Source organism: Eleutherodactylus coqui, chromosome 5 (genome assembly GCF_035609145.1).
Source record: "Eleutherodactylus coqui strain aEleCoq1 chromosome 5, aEleCoq1.hap1, whole genome shotgun sequence".
In the NCBI taxonomy this organism is placed as follows: Eukaryota; Metazoa; Chordata; class Amphibia; order Anura; family Eleutherodactylidae; genus Eleutherodactylus; species Eleutherodactylus coqui.
The window spans coordinates 264,124,660-264,144,955 of NC_089841.1; the positions used below are offsets into that span (position 1 = coordinate 264,124,660).

At 44.3% G+C, this 20,296-nt stretch overlaps 1 protein-coding gene across 1 annotated transcript in view; it reads left to right on the plus strand.

Annotated features, from left to right (window-relative positions):
• Window positions 1–20,296, plus strand: part of NWD1 (NACHT and WD repeat domain containing 1) — a 92,853-nt gene that overhangs the window by 30,579 nt on the left and 41,978 nt on the right. The window contains exons 4-10 of the mRNA XM_066602055.1: window positions 1,433–1,787; window positions 6,613–6,968; window positions 7,075–7,389; window positions 7,476–8,074; window positions 9,933–10,136; window positions 14,399–14,558; window positions 14,650–14,767. Coding sequence (XP_066458152.1) covers window positions 1,433–1,787; window positions 6,613–6,968; window positions 7,075–7,389; window positions 7,476–8,074; window positions 9,933–10,136; window positions 14,399–14,558; window positions 14,650–14,767 — 2,107 coding nt within the window. The remainder of the gene's footprint in view (window positions 1–1,432; window positions 1,788–6,612; window positions 6,969–7,074; window positions 7,390–7,475; window positions 8,075–9,932; window positions 10,137–14,398; window positions 14,559–14,649; window positions 14,768–20,296) is intronic.

Sequence of the window (20,296 nt, forward strand, 5' to 3'; positions counted from 1 at the left end):
TCACTTATTAGTATTATGGACTTTGATGTCCGCTGTTTCTACCTCAGTCCTTCGGGTAGATCAGGACACAGTCCCTTCTGCCAAGCCTACGGCTGGCAGGGTACGGATGTTTACTAGTAGACCTTTTTATGGAGAGAGAGGAGACCACGTCTCACCTTTATACGCGGCCTCTGTGATCTTATAACAAATGACAGCTAGGAAAATGAGTGCGGCAGTCAGAGTACAGCAGAAAGTTATCAGTTCAATGGTTACAGCCGACAGCATGGCAATATACACATGTGGGTTCTTCCGTCTAACACGGTTACCAAGAACACCGTAAATAACACAGGCAGAAGTATCCTATACACATACAGCAACAAACCTTTCTGTCGACACGTGGCTTTTGAAGACAGGGGGGCTCAGATCTTTAAGTGGTAAGTCAAATGGCTTACCTTACACCGGTGTTTTGTAGATCTGAGGTCCCGTGTCCCCTAGTCCGGATGGTCGGCAGGCAGGGTTGTCAGATATCGGCTGCAGGTAAGGAGTTAAATTCTGGCCCTCGTTGGTTGCGCCAAGTAATGTAGGGGGTCAAACTGTGACCGTTGAGCGGATGCTGCCTGCTTCCAAATTAGTCTTGAGATATGGGTACCCATAGACGACACAAATGGACAACCACATGCTGGATGAGATTGTCAGAGTGAAGTGAGTTTATTCAGAGTATTACAGAAGTTATAGGGAAAGTTTGCTGACGTATGATTTGATTACTGCGCATGCCCCAGGCATGCTCAAGGCTACATAACATCTGCAGATTTTTAATTGAACAATATATCTTTCAATAATATTTCTTACATCAATGTCCGGTGACAACTGTATCACAACATAACATGCTTGGACGCGCTTCTCGGAACATGAACAAGAAAACAGGATAACATATATGGGAGGATGGTTAGTAAAAGTTCAGGGTCGCATAGCGGGAACAGAACAGATAAGGAGTGAGCTTGTAAGAAGAAGAAATTAAATGTATTTTCTTATTTTTATTAAAAGGGGAAGAAAGTCTAGAATTAACCCCTTACACATGTATTTAGCAAAGGCAAAGAATACAAAATGGAGTCGCTGTAGTCAATAAGGCATAAACGTAAATTAACTCCTCACATACTAAATAAAGAACACAAAATAACCCAGACATTATATCTAATTGTGTGTTACCTGCCCGTTGTCTGCACCAATGACAAATAACAAACCTCTCCTGGGTGTCTCTTAGTTTACAACAAAGCCTCAATAAGCCTCCCCTGAGAGACTCTTAACACCCATGAAAACAAAAGCATGCCTAATTAAGCGTGTTCAACAATCGTACATACTTGCAGGATAGAAAGTATCCAAGTCGAGTGATTGAGTCTGTAGATCTACATCTCAGTTTGTTTAGCTGAAAATACGTGTGCTTATTTTTCAAAAGGCATTAATTGGCAATCACTATGGATTCAGACCAATACCTCGGGTTATAGATGGAGAAGAATTTGACATACTCTACAAGAAAGTGCTGAAGGATGAGGCCGAAGCCCAGCTGGTGACCCATTGGTTCTGGAAAGACATGAATGCTGTTCCTCCAAAATATGTATTACAGCCCATAACCGTTCATTTCCCTCAGTTCTCTGATATGAGGACATCCCATGTGGAAATCCAGGCAAAGGAAGCCAAGGAATGGAGGGATGTGGAGAAGCGTCTGTCAAGTGTTCTACGTTCCGCTGCACAAGCTGCATATGTTGAAGGATCAATTACTCTACAGCAAAAACACAAGTATTACATGTCAGGTTTGTATTCCCAAGAGCAGTACATGCGGAGTATATTGAGTAGTAATTTATCTTTAGGCAAAATTCTGCACCAATAATATAGGACTGACCATTTTTATGTACTACCATGTTTCCCCGATAATAAGCCCTACCCTGATTGTCGGGGAGGGCTTGAAATATAAGCCCTACCCTGAAAATAAGCCTTAGCTACACCACATGAAAAAAAATCAATACTCACCTAGCAGGCACTGTTCGAGTCCCGCCCACTCGGCTGCAGCTCTGGCAGGCTTCTGTGAAGTTCTCAAACAGGGCATCTCTTACTGGTGATGGGGAGTATAAGACAGCCTCTGAAAATAAGACCCTGTGCCTCTTTTGGGGCAAAAATTAATATAGGATAGGGTCTTATTTTCGAGGAAACATGGTATGTAGGTTTGCGAACACTTTGGATTAGTTTCACGCACAGCAGAAAATATTTACTGTATCTCTATGAAAAAAATTCTGTGAAATCCTCACATGATTATGTTGCGGATTTATCAATGAGATTTCACTCATAACATTGAAATGAATGAAATCCACAGTGAATTTTCTGCAACAACTAGAGCATGCCTCGGAGCTGAAAATCTGCAATATGACTCCACTGTTAGGCCGCCTGCAGACGAGCGGGTCGGATTCTCGCCGCGGCCGGGTGAGTGACGTTACTGTGCGAGGCTCTGCGAGCTCCGCACAAAAATAGGACATGCCGCGGCCAAACTGCATAGGAGTGCGTATTGTAATGCACTCCTATGCAGGCTTTGAGCGGCGGAAATCCCGCGGGAAATCCTGCTGCGGGATTTCCGCCCGTGTGCAGGCGGCCTTAGTGAATGGGGTTTGACAGAAGCACATTGACCAACATTGTACTGTTGTGGAAATTTGGTGCTGAAAATTTCTGCAATAAGTATGTGATGTGGTAAGCAGGCCTTATAAAAGTCATATGGCGCATGATATACTGATATTTCCAGAGCAATTTCTCAGTTTCTAAATTCATGTCAAAGATTTAACATGGATTTTTAAGCAGAATCCACACTGAATCCACAGAATCCTCATTTAGCGCTCAGGCTGCATTCACACGAACGTATATCGGCTCGGTTTTCACGCCGAGCCGATATACGTTGTCCTCGTGTGCAGGGGGGGGGAGGATGGAAGAGCCAGGAGCAATAACTGAGCTCCCGCCCCCTCTCTGCATCCTCTCCGCCCCTCTGCACTATTTGCAATGGAGAGGTCTAAGTTGCGAGAATTAGCCCCGCCCCCGGCCCGCATCTCCCCATTGCAAATAGTGCAGAGGGGCGAAGAGGAGGCAGAGAGGGGGCGGGAGCTCAGTTCCTGCTCCTGGCTCTTCCATCCTCCCCCCCTGCACACGAGGACAACATATATCTGTTCGGCGTGAAAACCGAGCCAATATACGTTCGTCTGAATGCAGCCTCATTCACACAGGGACCCATGCACACAAAAAGGATGCATGTAAAATAATTGCGACTATTAGAACCAATGCATTCTTATGGAAACATTCAGACAGAAGAATTTTGGGCACGTTAAAAAAAACTAAAATACTACAACATGCGTGACTGAAACCCGCAACTGAAATTGTCTGCTGCGTTAAAAAAATAGGACCTGGCCTTTCTTTGGTGCATGCTGTGTAGGAATGTCCATAGACTCCTATGTTACCTGCATAACAAGGGTGAGGGTGAGGTTGATTAGGTAAACATTCTGATTGGTTGGATAACGTTTCTAAACAGTCGGAATGGGGGGTGCAAGGAGATAAAGAGGGAGGGAGTGCTGCTGCGCCACTTCACATAGAAGCACATTTAAAATGTCCTGCTTTAAGCTCTTGTTAGTCCCCATGGGTATGAGGGGACTCCCCAGGGCTTCCCCTTTTCCCAGCGGAGACTAACAGGAATTTACAGCGGGACACTTTAAACTTCCTGTGCAGCTGTCCCTGAAATCTGAGCAGCAGCAGCAGCAGAGAGAAGGAATCCCCCTGCAGAAAGAACAAGGGAATCCCCGTAGTGGGAAGACATAAAGGGAGCTGGGCTACAGAGTTTCCCAGAGAGTGGTGGCAAAGAGGGCGGGGCTAGAGGAAAGCTCTCCAGCCACACGCCTCTAGCACCGCCCTCTCTCTTCATGCTATAGGGGAATCCCTGGGAGAACCTTTCTATCCCCAGCCTCTCTCTCTCTCGCTGCTACAGTGGAATTAGCCCATAGGGGAAAGAGAAAGATGAAAGAAAGCCCCGGGGGAACCCCCTTCTCCCCAGCAGCAGAGGAATCTATTATTCTCCCCTGCAGCTGAACCCCGGCATCACGCTGCTGGGGAGTTCCTTCTTCCACCCTGCAGGTGAACCTCAGTCTCGTGGCTGCTGGGGATATCCCTCCGCTAAGATGAAGGAAAGCCCCGCAGAGAAGGGGGTTCCACCTGGGCCTTTCTTCACCTGTCTCCTCCCGAAGCAGCAGTGATTTTTTAAAGCACAATGCAGCTTCCAATATTGTGAATGGGCAATTTCTCTGCTTATTAAGCTTGAGGCTTGATTACGGAAAACCCTTTCACACTATTTTTTGTGCAGTTAGCTGCTATTTTTGTTTATGTAGGTAACTTCGGCGTGATTTTTACACTCGTGTGAATGAGGCCTTAATCTTCCTTTCCATGAGAGTAAATGGTGTCTCCAGAAACCCATTCACATGCACTTCAAAAATAAGTCCCAATATGTTGTAATAATCGCAGCACAACAGATATATAGGAGAAAAATACTCACTAGAGCTGAATGGGCTCACTAGGTGCCAAGCTGAAAATGGATGCAGACCTCCCATCCAAAGTCAATCAAGATATATAACGGTATCTTCAGCAGCATCCAGGGTTGTTGAAAAATTTGCAGTAACTTCTTAGAGATTTAAAACTTCACCTTTAATCCATTTCGCATATAAATACAGCAACGTTTCGACTGTGTAGTGTACAGTCTTTATCAAGCCAATGCAGTAAAAACATGGCTGCACATGCAGCCCTTAAATATCCCATCACCATCAAATGCACTTCAAAAAAATATGTGCAAATTTTTATCTGCACTGGCATCCACAGGAAAAATTATTTTGTATACATTCCAGTTTTCACAATGATTAGCCCAGAATTAGTAACATTAAATGACAATGTGTGGATCCGTGACGTACTTGCGGTAGAAATTTGAGTGTTAACTTCAATGCTCTATATATTTCAGATTTGACGTAAGCGTTATTATTGTATTATGTCGCCAACGAAAGCTAGGGGTGGCAACATAAGACAGCACTGTCAAAAAGAAGGTTACGCCCCCAGGTTGTGATTGGCTGGGGGTGTGTTTCACAGCCGAAGTGCCGTCCTCACAACTGCGGCACCAGGAGTGTCTGCGGTGGTGGCACATCAGCACCAAGTGTCAGCAGAGTAGCGGGCATCGGGGAGCACAGAGGCGGCACCCGCAATGGAGTCGGTGACCGGCGCGCACCACTGAGGTGGCGGAGAGGTTAGTGGGGTACCTGGAGCAGGGAGGTCGCGGTCGCAATACAGTAGACAGCTGGTGGCCACACACCACTGAGGCGGTGGAGGGGTGAGCGGGGTACCAGGCATCCTGGAGGAGAGAGGCGGCACACACAATACAGCAGACAGCCGTCGGCCGCCATGTACCAGTGAGCAACGGACTGGACGGAGCTGTGAATCGCCGGGGCGCCTGGGAGGCATAACACAGATGCGCCACTGGAGCGAGCACAGCTACTGTGCAAGGGGTAGGGGGAGCAGTGACATGCCGGCCGGGAGCTCCGGGGACAGTGAGAGGTGCAGCATGTGCATTCATTTGTGCTGGCCCTGAAGGCTTAGGATCAGGTTTAGTTTTCTTCTTAGCCTTAGGTACTTAGGTGTAAATGCTGCCATGTAACCGCTGGAACATGGCAGCATTTGCAGCTCATCATGTACGCCTCAATGAAGAAAACTAACCGTGATCCTAGGCTGCAGTGCCGACACAAATTAATGCACACGCTGCTGCTAGCACCTTCAAGGCTTGACCCAATCGGGAGCTAGGGGTGTGACAGGGGGATTCCCCTGTCCAACCCCTAGCTTCCGGTGGCGTCAAGATACAATAATACCGACGTAAGCCTTATATACAGTAACTGATTGTCAGGTGAAACAGCACATAACCTTTAGACTGGAATCACAAAAGAAGTTTTCATGACCGACTTTTTTTGTGCCAAAGCCAGCAGTGAATCATAAAGGAAGAAAAGTATAAAAGAAAGACTGACGCTTCTTTTTTTGCAACCATGCTTGTGTTAAACTAAAAAACTGCATCAAAAACTGCCACAAAAACTTCATGCGTGAAACTTCTGGCAAATCTGGAAACCAAAGAGGGAGATGTGCCAAAACTGTAGCAAAGGAGAAGGGAAGTAGTTTCTCGTGGCAACTAATCAGACCAATGCTTTCATGTTCCAAAGATTCTCTAAAAAAATTGAGAATGGAAGCTGATTTGTTGGCATGGACAATTGCTCCACTGTTCCTTTGTACCAATATGAATATATCTTCCAGGGTTTTATCATATATCATAAGTGCTACATAGGATTAGTTGTTGTTTAAGTGTTGTTTAAGTGAGGAAGGCAAAAAAAGACCAATGAGGTAGAAGCCAATTTTCCCAATTTAAGGGAAAAAATTCCTTCCTGACTCCGTTCTGGCAATGGGAATAATCCCTGAATCAACAACTCTTTTGAAGTTATTAATGATTCTAACATATAATATTGTACTGTATGCTGTATAAATGCCACCTAACTTGAGATAAGGGTATTACTGTTTTTTCACCATGTTTTACAGTGACAGAATGGGAAATTGAATGTGGACTTTTGGCCCCTGAAACTAATCAAGCTGGCACTACTATCTTCTTTAGGAAAGTAAAGGACATGGATCTCAGTAAAGATAAGGTCTCTTACTTCATTGATGTCACAGAAGACGGATGTCCAGACACAGAAGCTCAAGAACTTCTAGGTGACCTAAAGACCAGAATAACACAAAAGCATCCCGATAAAGTAAAAACACATACTGTTGACATTAATAAACCAATTTTGAAAAAAGCATATCTTCAGAAACTCTGTGACCAAGTTATTGCTGTGATCAATCATCAGATCCTTAACTCTTTATCCAGAAAGGATGGTGACCAACTTGAATCAAAGGTAAATATGATCAGCTGAAGCCATAAAAATCTTCAGACATGTATAAAGATACTAAATTTGACAGAAAAAGCATAAAACGTTTTTTGTTTTTGTTTTTCAAAAATAGCACCCATGGCTAGGTTGGCTGACTCAAGAAGTTACACATCATCTTGTCCTCTCTTGCAAAAAATTACAAATATTTTGTGGACGACAGGATATGTTGCAAAGAATTGTTGGTCACGTTACAGACAAGGACATACGGCCCCCTCTTGTAATCTATGGGGCTTCTGGGTCAGGAAAAACTGCACTGATGTGTAAGGCATTCGATATGGTCAAACATTTGGTGGCTAATAATGAGAATTACATATTGGTCCTGCGACTTCTTGGTACATCACCACAAAGCTCAGAGATTCATGATGTGTTGAAGAGTATTTGTTATCAGGTAGGTTTATTTATATATTTCCCATACTGTTATCTTTTTATAGTGAATTCTGCACTCTCACGATATTATGTTGTCTTTCCGCCAAGGTGTGCTTAGCATTGGACTTGGCACCACCCACTGTTCGGGTCACTAATAATTATGATGAGACGGTGAGGTTTTTTCATCAGATTCTCACAACAGTATCTACTAGAAAGACAGAGACCTTAATGTTATTTCTGGATTCACTTGATCAGCTCTCTCAATCAGGGGGTGCCCATCATCTCCATTGGCTGCCCAAAGAATGCCTTTACAACGTACACATTGTGTTGTCCACATTACCTGAAGAGGGGGGCATCTTGAATACCCTCAGAGAGAAAATCGTAGATGAGAACTCTTACTTGGAAGTTCATCCACTCTCTGCTGAAGAAGGAGGCCAGATGATTGAAATGCTCATGTCTTCAGCTGGACGAATTTTGACTCAAGCACAAAGTGACATTGTGTTAAACAATTTCGGAAAATGTGGACAACCCTTACATTTTAAATTGGCATTTGATGAAGCCAAGAGGTGGTCATCTTATACACCAACCTCCGAGCTTTGTATTGCCACCAACACAAAAGATGCTGTGCACCAATTATATGAGCGTTTGGAAAAGCTTTATGGCAAACTGCTGATTTCACATGCATTAGGATACATTGTGGCATCCAGGTAGATATGTTGCTATTATTTATATTTTCTTAGTATTTTTCAGGTTTGAATGATCATATTAGCATTAGTAAGGATAACTGCCCTATGATCATTAATAAAACTGATTGATTGTATGAAAAACTGATATACAAATATTCTCACATATATGCCCAATAGACTGCCTTTAAGGTCTTCTTCAGATACCTTCAGATTTGTGCATGTTTTTGTGTGCATAAAATACAGTGTTTCCCCCAAAATAAGACCTACCCTGATAATAAGCCCTGACATTTTTCCGTTTGGCTCGATGAACCAATCACAGCCATTCAATGATGTCATTCAATAAATGTGTGTGATTGGTTCATCGGACACCGGCTCTGATTGGCTTAGGCGGTGTTCTTGAACCAATCACAGCAATCTATTGCTGGAGGCGGGGTATTCAAGCCCCGTTACCCGGAAAACAATGCTTGCTTAGCACTGAAGACTACATGGAAGAGTGCCACAGCCCAGCAAGAGGGACCTGAACAGCGCCTGCTAGGTAAGTATTAACACACACCCTGAAAATAAAACCCTGTGCCTCTTTTGGGGCAAAAATGAATATAAGACAGTGTCTTATTTTTGGGAAAACACAGTAAATGCATGCAATGCCCTGAGAATAAAACCCATTGATGTCAACAGTTCTTCCTCATTAACGCTTTTTGCGTGTGCATTCCCTGTGCACACATAAAAATAGGACTTGCTCGATCTTTATGCCTAGTGCACAGCAAAGGCCCCCATAGAAGTGTGGGGGGTAAGAAAAGCGCACTACACTGTGCAACTCTATGAAAAACAATACATGTGGACCTCATTAGGCTTAGTAGCCTATTAAGTCAGGGTAGGGGTGTTTAAGTCAGAGTAGAATGTGAACATGCCCTGTGTGTGCAAAATGTACAGTAATATGCGCCGATATGCGTGCAAGCTACCTTGTTTACTGCGCAAATAAGCTGCGTGAAGGCGTGCGAAACTCCGCATACAGTCGTCTGAAGAAGCCTTAATTCCCACATTCTAGATCCACATAGTATTACACATGTAAAAAAAATAAACGGATGGTAAGAAAATAATTTTATGTTACCCAACAATTTTAACAGTATGCAACATCTTTAGTTATGATGTATGACCATGGTAAATCTCTTGGGCTCCCCTCCCAAAAAACTATAACTTTGCCTGACTAAGGCTTCTTTCCCACCAGCGTATATCAGCCGTCTGTTTTCACGGCCGACCGATATAAGCTATGTTGGGAGAGATAAAATTGGTGAACAGGCGCACCAATCAAACGTTTGTGCGACCATTCAGACGGCATGGGTCTCGGCGCATATGCGCCAAAACTACCATACCATCGTCCGTTTTCCCTCCCTCCCCATCACAAGCTCACCTCTCTTCTATTTCTCGCTCGATCTTTGCAATAGGAGGGGGCGATGCTAAGCGCCGTCCCGTCCTGCCTCCTTCCATTGATGGCTATGGTCCTGCCCCCTCCCATTGCAGAGAGCAAGCGAGGAGGAGAGGACAGGTGAGCCTGCATGGGAGGAGGAGAGCAGAGGAAAGGAGTTTAGCAGCTACGCTGCTAAACTCCCTCCCACCTGTGGCCGCTGCCATGGGCTTCCATAGGACGTATTTCTGACCCAAAAGATAGTTCCAGTACTATCTTTTGAGCCCGACTTAAAAACACCTGGCGCTATATTGGGCTGGCCGGGCGCTTTTACGTCTCAGGAATATGGCCATGTGATCTGATGCATTGGAATCCAATACAACAGACTACAGCGTATATCTGCCGGCCGTGAAAACGGCCGGCTGATATACGCTCGTGGCAAAGTAGCCTTACTAATAAATTATATCCAATTCCTAGAAATGGCTTGTCAGAAGCTGAGCTGAAGGATATCCTCTCCATTGATAATGATGTCCTCGCAGAAATTTATGAGTACTGGGCACCTCCAAGTGAAGTTGCAATACGAATTCCTTCCCTTACTTGGAGCCGTCTACGCTATGATCTGGAGGGGTATTTGGTGGAGAAGAAAGCAGATGAGCGCACCGTAATAGGTTTATTTCACAGGTATGAAGTTAACTTCAGCGGTAGATTGTAATAGTTAATATATAATGTGGTAGATGGCTGAGAGGTTCGCCATTTTGTCTGGTTTTTTTCTGTATTTTTATCAACTGTGAAGATGCTATATTGTGTCTCTAATCTAAACCTCTGGGGGAAGGGAACATTGCCCCCCCACCTCCACAAGAATTGAAGGAGCAGTGCTTTGTGTCCAAAATCTGGTCAAATCGGTTCTAACTAGCAAAGAACTACTTATCTAGGAATGTCTTTGTGTAGAGGGACAGGAAATGGCTGACTGTAAGAGAAAACACAGGAAGTATCTCCTTTAGACAGAAAGTCAAGAATGAATAGAGCGTGCTCAAGGGAAGCTCCTCCGGGGTGAATGATCTCACAGCTACCTCACAAATACCTCCCTCTGAAAAGGACCTATCAGCACACAAAATAATGTAACTGTATCCTGAATTACTTAACTTCCTGTGTTGAAACCTTATTTAAACTTTTACCCACTTAAATAAAGGTGGATTCTTTCGGGACATATGATGTAAGACGTGTGGTCTTTGAAAGGCTCTCCAGGCCAGTACATTGTTTCTATCTAATATGGCACCCACAGTATATCGAATAGCGAAAATTGCGCTAACAATAGTTTATCATAGTATGTTATGAAGTATATTGCATATAGTATATTATCTTGTTAATGGCACTACTTCATCACCATATCATGAGCTTTGATAGGCTAGCTAAATGTTTGTGGTGTTATTGTAACAAATCAGTATTTGCCATTTCAATTTATTGTTGGGAATCTCTTATTCTTGAAATGAATTGTAGGAATACGAATATCATAGTAACATAGTATGTAAGACAATGTCCATCTAGTTCAGCCTGTTTATCCTCCTATGTTGTTGATCCAGAGGAAGGCAAAAAACCCCAAGAGGCAGGAGCCAATTAGCCCTTTTGGGAGAAAATTCCTTCCCGACTCCCTAATGGCAATCAGACTAATCCCTGGATCAACCCCTAATAGTTCCTACCTGCCTGTACACCCGGATTAACAATTATCCTAAGATTTATAGCCTATAATATCCTTCCTCTCCAGAAAGACATCAAGTCTCCTTTTAAACTCCTCTATGAATTTTGCCATCACCACTTCCTCAGGCAGAGAGTTCCCCAGTCTAACTGCTCTTACAGCAAAGAACCCTTTTCTGTGTTGGTGATGGAACCTGCTTTCTTGTAGACGTAGCGGATGCCCTCTCGTTACCGTCATAGTCCTGGGTATAAACAGATCATGGGAGAGATCCCTGTATTGTCCCCTCATGTATTTATACATGGTTATTTGATCGCCTCTTAGTCGTTTTTTTTTTTCCAGGGTAAATAATTTCAATTTGGATAGCCTCTCTGGGTATTCCAGTCCCTTCATTCTGTTTATTAGTTTAGTTGCCCTTCTTTGAACCCCCTCAAGCACTGTAACATCTTTCCTGAGCACCGGTGACCAGAACTGTGTGCAGTATTCCATGTGAGGCCTGACGAGTGCCTTATATAGTGGGAGGATAATGTTCTCGTCCCTCGCCCCTATACCTCTTTTAATGCACCCCAAGACTCTATTAGCTTTTGCAGAAGCTGACTGGCATTGGTTACTCCAGTTAAATCCACAATCCACTAGTACCCCCACGTCTTTTTCCATATCACTTTTCCCTAGTAATACCCCATTTAGTGTATACTGGTGACATCCGTGACTCCTGCCCATGTGCAGAACTTTACATTTATCAACATTGAACTTCATTTGCCATTTTTCTGCCCAAGCCCCCGGCTTATCTAGGTCCATTTGTAGCCGTAACTTGTCCTCCGTTGCATTGATTATATTGTATATTTTTGCAAATATTGATATTTTACTGTGTAGCCCCTCTATTAGGTCGTTGATAAATATATTAAACAGAATGGGGCCTAATACTGAACCCTGTGGCACCCCGCTAGCGACGGTGGCCCAATCAGAGTATGAACCATTTATTACCACCCTCTGCTTTCTATCTCTGAGCCAATTCTTTACTCAGATACACACGTTTTCACCCAATCCAAGCTGTCTCATTTTATATATAAGCCTATTATGCGTCACGGTGTCAAATGGTTTAGAGAAGTCCAGATATACGAGATCAATAGACTCTCCCAGGTCCAGCCTAGAACTAACTTCATCGTAGAAGCTGATCAGGTTGGTCTGCCATGATCGACCCTTCCTGAATCCATGCTGGTGAGGAGTTATTCCATTGTTCTCCTTGAGGTATTCTTCGAGGGCATCTCTCAAAAACCCCTCGAATATTTTTCCAGTTACTGAAGTCAGACTTACCGGCCTGTAGTTACCAGGCTCACTTTTGGACCCCTTTTTGTAAATTGTAACCACGTTGCCAATGTGCCAATCCAATGGTACAACCCCCGTTTTGATAGTATCCACAAATATTAGATATTAGATATATTATATTATATATTAGATATCAGCAGAGCACAAGGTAGAAACTACATACCAAGTTAAACAGTAAGACACAACGGGGTAATATTATCAAATAAAGTAGAGGGACAATTAAATCAATCAGATGGTGGGCATTTGAGGTGAGGTGTGCTTTGAACCTTGTCTCTGGGATACTCAGTGTCAGTGCAGGTCTAACTACAGTCCATTATGGGCTCTATTTGGAGACTGACCATTGTTTAAAACATTAGGGCTTATTACAAAGTTTGCAAAGAGGCTTAGCTCACAGGATCGCTGTCTACTGGGATGATTTTAGTTTTAAATGGCTTCACCCAGCTTTATTTGCTTTTTAAGTGAAAAAATTATATGCACAGTACAGAGAAAATCCTGCACCATCTGGCCACTCGCTATATAACATAGCTTTGTTAGCTATCAGAGTGGAGGCCGCTGCCTAGCACGGTATTTTCGAACCTTTAGGGCACTCCTGGGACAAACTTTTTACAGCGGGGCAACCCTACCAAAAAGGTATGTGGTAAGGGGGCATGTCTACGGCATTGCTTATCACATCGTATGATTTTCCGGTGAATGAGGTACCGATAGCGCAAAGATGTTGGTGGTGAGAGGGAAAGCGGTATCTTCTGAAATCAGCTGTGGAGGCACAGCTGATTTCAAGTCAAAATTCACACTGATGGTTCAGTATTTCCACTACGTGTAAACATACCTTAGGGCTTCTTTCCCACGGGCGTGTATCGGTCGGCGTTTTCACCATATGGAGCGTAGAAGCTTGTGACCGGGTGCACAAATCTACCATTTTTTCATCCCCGCCCCCTGCCATTGCAAAAAGCGAGTGGGGAGGAGAGCAGAGGCCACTGCCATTGGCCCATGCAGCGACCGATGTATTCTGGCACAAAAGATAGTTCCAGGACTGTCTTTTGGGCCTGACGTAAAAACGCCGGCGCTTTATTGGCTGGCCGGGCACTTTTATATCATGAGAATACGGCCATGCGATCTGATGCCTTGGTCACACGCACGGTAGGAAATTGCATCATGCTTCATTTCCCTGTGGGTCTCCCATACGGACGGCTCCTGCGGCTTCCATAGAAGCCTATGGAAGCCGTCCGTATCCGCAGCACAGACGCAGCTGTTTTTGTGCTACTCCATGGATACATGGGAGAGCAGGAGTTTAAAAAAAAAAAGCTGTGCACGGCGCATGCGTGCCAAGCACATCCACTGGTCAAGAGAAAGAATATCTGGACTGCACGTCGGAGAGCCCCGCAGCGTCCAGAGAGGTAAGTAAAATGTCTTTGCCCTCTCCATAACCACAGGCCACGCAAGTGAACATGAGGTCTTAGGCTGGGGCCACACAGGGCTAATTTGCTGTGGAATGCCTGCAGCGGTATCCAAGTCTCATCAACCAGGTATTTGGTCCCTCTGTTGTTCAGGTGCCACATGAGGGGTCATCTTCAGCGGCTCCTGTGCGCACATGTGCGCTCCCGCTGTCCTGGCCGCATCTAACCTCTGCCATCCACGGAAAGTTGACGGCGAGTGCGCATGCGTACCGGGAAGGAACACATATAGTATATGTGTATGTTATGCTATGTATTGGTAGGGCAACCCTACTCAGGAAATAGTTCCTATAGTATATCATAACTTTTGTCATGGCCATTATAGCTGTTTTGTGTATGCTCTGGTTTGGCTTTAGCCATTGATGCCACCTGCAGAGTACAATCTTATACTAAATTAATCATTTTTTATCTATTGCTCCAAATAAATTCTAAGAGATGCATTCACAATATTACTGGTCTGTATTTTGTATCTCTAGGCAGTTCATTGAAGTGGCACAAAACATTTACCTGAGTGGGTCACAGAAGGCTCAAAGACATTGCATTCTAGCTGCTTACTTTATGGGCACTTGGAGTCTGGGCACCAAACATCCCATCTATCTACCAGTCATGAAGAAAACCCTGAATGCTGACAGAAAGGTATTAAGCAATTATCACCAGTACACTTATTTCTCCCAATGGCTCCCATGGGATGGCATTCTCCAATGTTCTGTTTTGAAACTCTTCTCAGGTGGCTCCACAGCCATTGTGGTTTTTAGAAGACTTACCAAATCTCAGGAAAATGAGTGAGCTGCCTTACCATCTTCTTAATGCAGGCTTATTTGATGAACTAGAGCGAGAAATCTTAGGTATGTGTAATATGTGTTCTAGGTGTAAGATTATGTAAGGGCTTTTCTGTGACTTTGATATAGATGGTTCAATTCTCAACCCCCCTACTGATCAGTTGATAGAAGGGGCCTAGCACATTGGCAAGCACCATGTTTTTTTCTTTCTTCATGAACATGATACACTGTGTAGCAGCTATGTCTGGTATTGGAACTCAGTGCAATTAACTTGAATGGGACTGAGCTGATGAGAGCTGAATACCAGGCGCAGAAACTACAAAATGCGCCGCGCTATATCTTATAACCATCATTGTATGTTAAATTATGTATCATGTTCTCTAGCTTTTGACATAGATAACACACACAATAAGTAACCAATGGCCTTTAAATGATTGCTGCACTTTGAAACAATTTGTGATTTATCTGATGGCCAATATGATATTTAGCAAAGATGCAAATTACTTTATTTACCTAAAATTATATATTGATGCTTACAAATTACTCTGAAATGCAGGGGTTTCACTGACTTCTAACTTGGCGGCCTCTACCTGTTGTCATGTGAAAACTGTCTGTAGTAACAGAGACGCTAGGTCGACAGATAACAGCAAATGAGAGGCAGGGTGCTATCTTATCCTCCCCATAGAAGACTATGGAGAAGAGATGGGGCAGAGGAGGGAGCTACTAGAGGGAGAAAGAGCAGAGATACTCATAGACATTCTGCTCTCAGCTAATGGTACATAATTTACTGTCTCAGACGCTGCTAAAATCACATCTACACTGCACAGTTCTGCAGTACACTGACCTCCATGATGCTGTTATTTCTGTGTATGTTACAGGGCAATAGTAGTGGCCCAGTACACCATCCTGGTCCCCTTCATAAACGTCATACATGTTTGTCTTATGTGGATGCACAGTGCAAAATCTGTCTTGTCATTTTCAGTGTGTGTGTTGCACAGCTGCGGAACTTGAGAGGTTAACTTTAAAAAAATCATAGTCTGCATGTAAATGTATCCAGTTTGTCATGTCATGTGGTATGAGAGAGGGTATAAATAGGAGTGCTTGAGATTGGAAAGTGGTCTTCTTTATCTTCAACCTGTGTTCCATCTGGACTGCCACCAAACACAGAGCCACATGGAAGCACCTTCAGCTTTGTTGTGGTGAAGATAGAAGAAGAGGAGAGATTTCCCGTGCTCATTGTGTTCGGGATGTGAGTGGAGTGAGCCCCAAGAATAAGAGAGAGCATAATTGTAAGTAATTCTTCAAGACAAGGCCAATGCAGAGATACTAAGCAATTCTTTTACTGCCTGATTTTCCTACGCAGCCGTCCAGAGCCAGGATCTCTGATTGAACTGCCTTGTTATAATTGTTTCCAAGTTTACCAAAGTAAAAGTTGATTCCGGGCCCTAAACATTCCTAGGGACCCATGGTACTCAAGAGACTGTCTCTGTCTACATTTATTCTCCGCTGAGGATCATTCAGTTGTGTAGGAACGATGGCGTCACCCGTGACAACTACTACCCCCATTCGACTGTGTATTGGTATTCCCTATCCTAGGGGTGTCTTTGGTGGCCTGCAGTTATACTCTGGCCTTTGCTGCGTGTTAACCCTCAGGGAAAGGAGTCTGGTAAGTGCCACCGTGACAAGTCATCACTTAACCCTCCCAGCTCCCCATGTATGTCAGGTGTCCGGGGTCTCCCTATAGGACGCTGCACAATAGAGAAAAACAAATGCTGCTCTTCTTTGTGTGCAGTGTATGGAGTCATAATAACAGCGAGGTCTTCTCCCACCAGCTCAGGGTAAACTGAAAATTAGAAATACAGCCTACAGAGGAAAAAATTGATGTGAAATGCAGGATACAAGTCATATAATGAGCAAAAATAGTACTATTGCTCATGTACACATGGCAGCTTATTCTAACAAGTCACCTAACAATATGCATACTCTTTAAAAGGGGTTGTCGTCCCACTTCTAGCAGTTTTGCTGCAGGAAGCAGACTGCTCTGCACACTACACAGTGGCCCAGCTTGGTACTGCAGGCTGAGTCCTATTGCAGAGAATGGGACTCAGCCTGCAGTACCAACCTGGGCCACTGTGCAATGGTTGGTGCTGTCTACTTCCTGCAGCAAAACAGGTAGAAGTAGAAGAACCCCTTTAACCCCTTCCCGCTCCAGGACGTACCGGTACGTCCTGGGAGCCTGGTACTTCCCGCAACAGGACGTACGTCCTGGGGATAGCACGAGATCACATAAGATCCCGCGCTATCCCGCAGCGGGAGCCGGCTGTCAGTCACAGCCGGCGTCCCGCTGCAACAGCGGGGGGACATCGGAGATGCGCCCCCCGCTGTTAACCCCTTCCCTGCCACGATCTAAGTAGATCGCGGCAGGGAAAGAGTTCACAGAGGGATCGCGCTCCCTCTGTGTCTCCGGCCGGCTCTCGCGATGTCATCGCGAGAGCCCGGCCTGTCACCATGGCAACAGGACGCCAGACACCGGCGTCCTGTATTGCCTGTGCCTATAATCGCTGTACAAGCGATAAGGCATGGCAGAGCAGTAGCTCTGCCATGCCTTATGACAGCGATCATAGGCACAGTGCTGCAAGTCCCTCAGAGGGACTCAAATAGTGTAAAAAAAAGAAAAGAAAAGTGTAAAAAAAAGAAAAATGTAAAAAAACCCCTTTTTTATGCTTTTTCTAATATTAGCATAAAAAAAGGGAAAAAAAATTAAAACCCCACATATTGGGTATTGACGCGTCCGTAACGACGTGTACAAAAAGTTGAACATACTTTTTATTTTGTACGACAAAAAGCGTAAAAAAAAACGCTAATTTTTTGCATTTTGCCTCCCTCACAAAAATGCAATAAAAGTGATCAAAAAAGCCGTACATTACCCAAAATGGTATCAATAAAAACTGCAGCTCGTCTCACAAAAAAATAAGCCCTTATAGAGCTCTGTACATAGAAAAATAAAAAAGTTACAGGACTTTGAATGCAGTTATAGAGAAAAAAAAAGGATTTACAAAAAAAAAGGGGGTTTTATTGCAAAAAAGTGTAAAAACCTAAAAAAAATATAACAATTTTGGTATCGTTGTTACCGTACCGACCCGCAGAAAAAATTTAGCATGTCATTTATGCTGCATGATTAACGTTGTAAAAAAAAGAAAAAGAAATCTATGGCAGAATTGATGCGTTTTCTCTCCCTGTTATCATAAAAAAAAAATAAAAAATTTTACGATATTGTCTATGTACCCAAAAGTGGCACCGATAAAAACTACAGATCGCCACGCAAAAAACAAGCCCTTACACGGCCGCGTCCACGGAAAAATAAAAAAGTTATGGCTTTTGAAAAATGGAGATAGAAAAATAACACAAAATCGCTTGGTCCTCAACGCCAAAATAGGCCGTGTCATTAAGGGGTTAAGGGTCACTATCATAACTAGCAAGACCTCAGGACCAACAGGTAACTTAAAATGAGGTCCAGCCAGTAAAGCTGTAAAATACAATATATGGTAATGACCTGGTTTCCATTCAGCTAATTTGTTCAAATTATGTATTTTTCCTCTCTTCCAATAACATTACTGTTATAATGGAATATGTTTTGAAGGACTCTGGTGAAATATATATTTTTATAACATTTTAAGTTAGAACATTTCTAATACAGTGTTTCGGCCCTCAAGTTTGAGAATGTGGGGGGCGTGGCCTAGCCAGCAAAGCAAGCGGTCGCACAGAGGCTTAGCTCCTGTGATCTTAGCAGATAAACTAGCTTTTTGGCTTGCCTGCTTGAGGGAAGACACCGCTGAACATTTGCTATAGCATCTCTGCAGGCTAAGGAGCAGATAGAGACGCTCCAAGCAGCTGGGGGCCGCCGGGACCGAACGGGGCCTACAACCGCGGGAGAAGCCGGGGCCTAAATTTCCGGAGGACCTGGAAGCACGCGAGAAACCGGACGCCCGAGGAGGCACAAACCTGCACGAGCGGTCAGCGGTTCAGCCGGAGCCTGGAGGGGGGCCATCGAGAACAGGTTTGGAGCGGGAGGTGGTGAGCGCGCTCGTCTATTAAGGCGCAACACTACGGTAATCCGTCCGGAAGCGGGAAAAGTGAGAGGAGGCGGCGGCTGCGCTGCGGAGCAGGGAGGCAGGTGAAGCTCCCCCGACACAGTACGAAGACAGAACAATAAACATCCACGGGTTGAATACTATCTGCTCTCCAAAGTAGCACATATTAACCCCTAAGACTCTGTCACCAGGGTGGTGGGCACCCCCCCTGACCCACATGACCTGCAGCTTCCATAACGGAAGACCAAGACAAGAAAGGCATTATCCAGCTTGCCCCCCCCCCCCCCTGAGCTGCTTGCCCCCCCTGTCATCCACATAAAGAGAATCTGAAGCCTAGCAAAGCAAAGCATACTGGATTTTTAACTAGCAGAGAGCTGACAGCTATCCAGTTTACACTTGCTCAATTAATATTGGACTCTCTGCCTTCTGCCAGACCTCAATACAGGCGCAAACCTTGACAGGGATTGAATCCCACACAGGCATAGCCTGAATTTTTTCTCCATTACGGAACCCCGGACCGGTTCTGCGTAAGGAAATATCTGGATTAATCTGAGACTTGTTGCTGTCCTGCAGATCCTGATACAAGTAGCAAAGCCAGCCATAAACCTAAAATCTACACAGGCTTAGCCTGAATTTTTTCTCCACTGCGGAATCCCGAGCCGGTTCAGCGGAACAAAGCCTCTAGATTGAGTCGAGACTTGCTGCTGTCCTACAGACCCTGATACTAGTAGCAAATCCTGCCATAAACCTAAACTGTTCACAGGCCCAGCCTGAATTTTTTGCGGAATCATAAGCAACGGTTCCCTAGAGCAAACCCATCCAGTAATTCACCCAGGGAATCACTACACCAACCATTCCTGGTGGTAATATTATGACCTGAAAGATAACTTGACTTACAAATACTACAGAACTTATTTCGACATCTTAAATTTCTCAAATTTCCCGATCGGATTGTTGAGGGATCACCTCCTCCGAATGGCCCTGTAACAAGGCAAGCTTGGTGAGGGGCCCCATCGCAAGATCTAGATTGAAATCTAACCCGTTACACAATGGGGAAAAACAACAGAGAAAGAAGCAACGACTCCTTATCTACACCACGACCATCCAAGGGTCAATCAGATATGCAAAAATTCTTGAAAGAGAGAGTCTCAAGATCCCCGCATCCCTCCAGTAAGAAGTCACTGAGTCTAACAGCTCCTACTTCTCAAAGCGGAGAAAGAGACGAAGAAGACTCATCAAAAGGAGAAGAAATGTTCAAATATCCAAAAGCTTCATGAGGGATCTAATGTCTAACTCTCTACGGCCACTCAGAAACGATCTCCTAGAGATCAAAGACGAAATTAAGGCTATGAATAAAAGAGTAGAGATTCTCGAATCCTCCTCATCTAAGATCATCCAACACTCCTCCGAAATGGCTCAGATGGTAAGAGAACATCAGCAGCAGCTAAACCGAGTTCTTATTCTACAAGAAGATATAGAAAACCGAAACAGACGTAACACTATA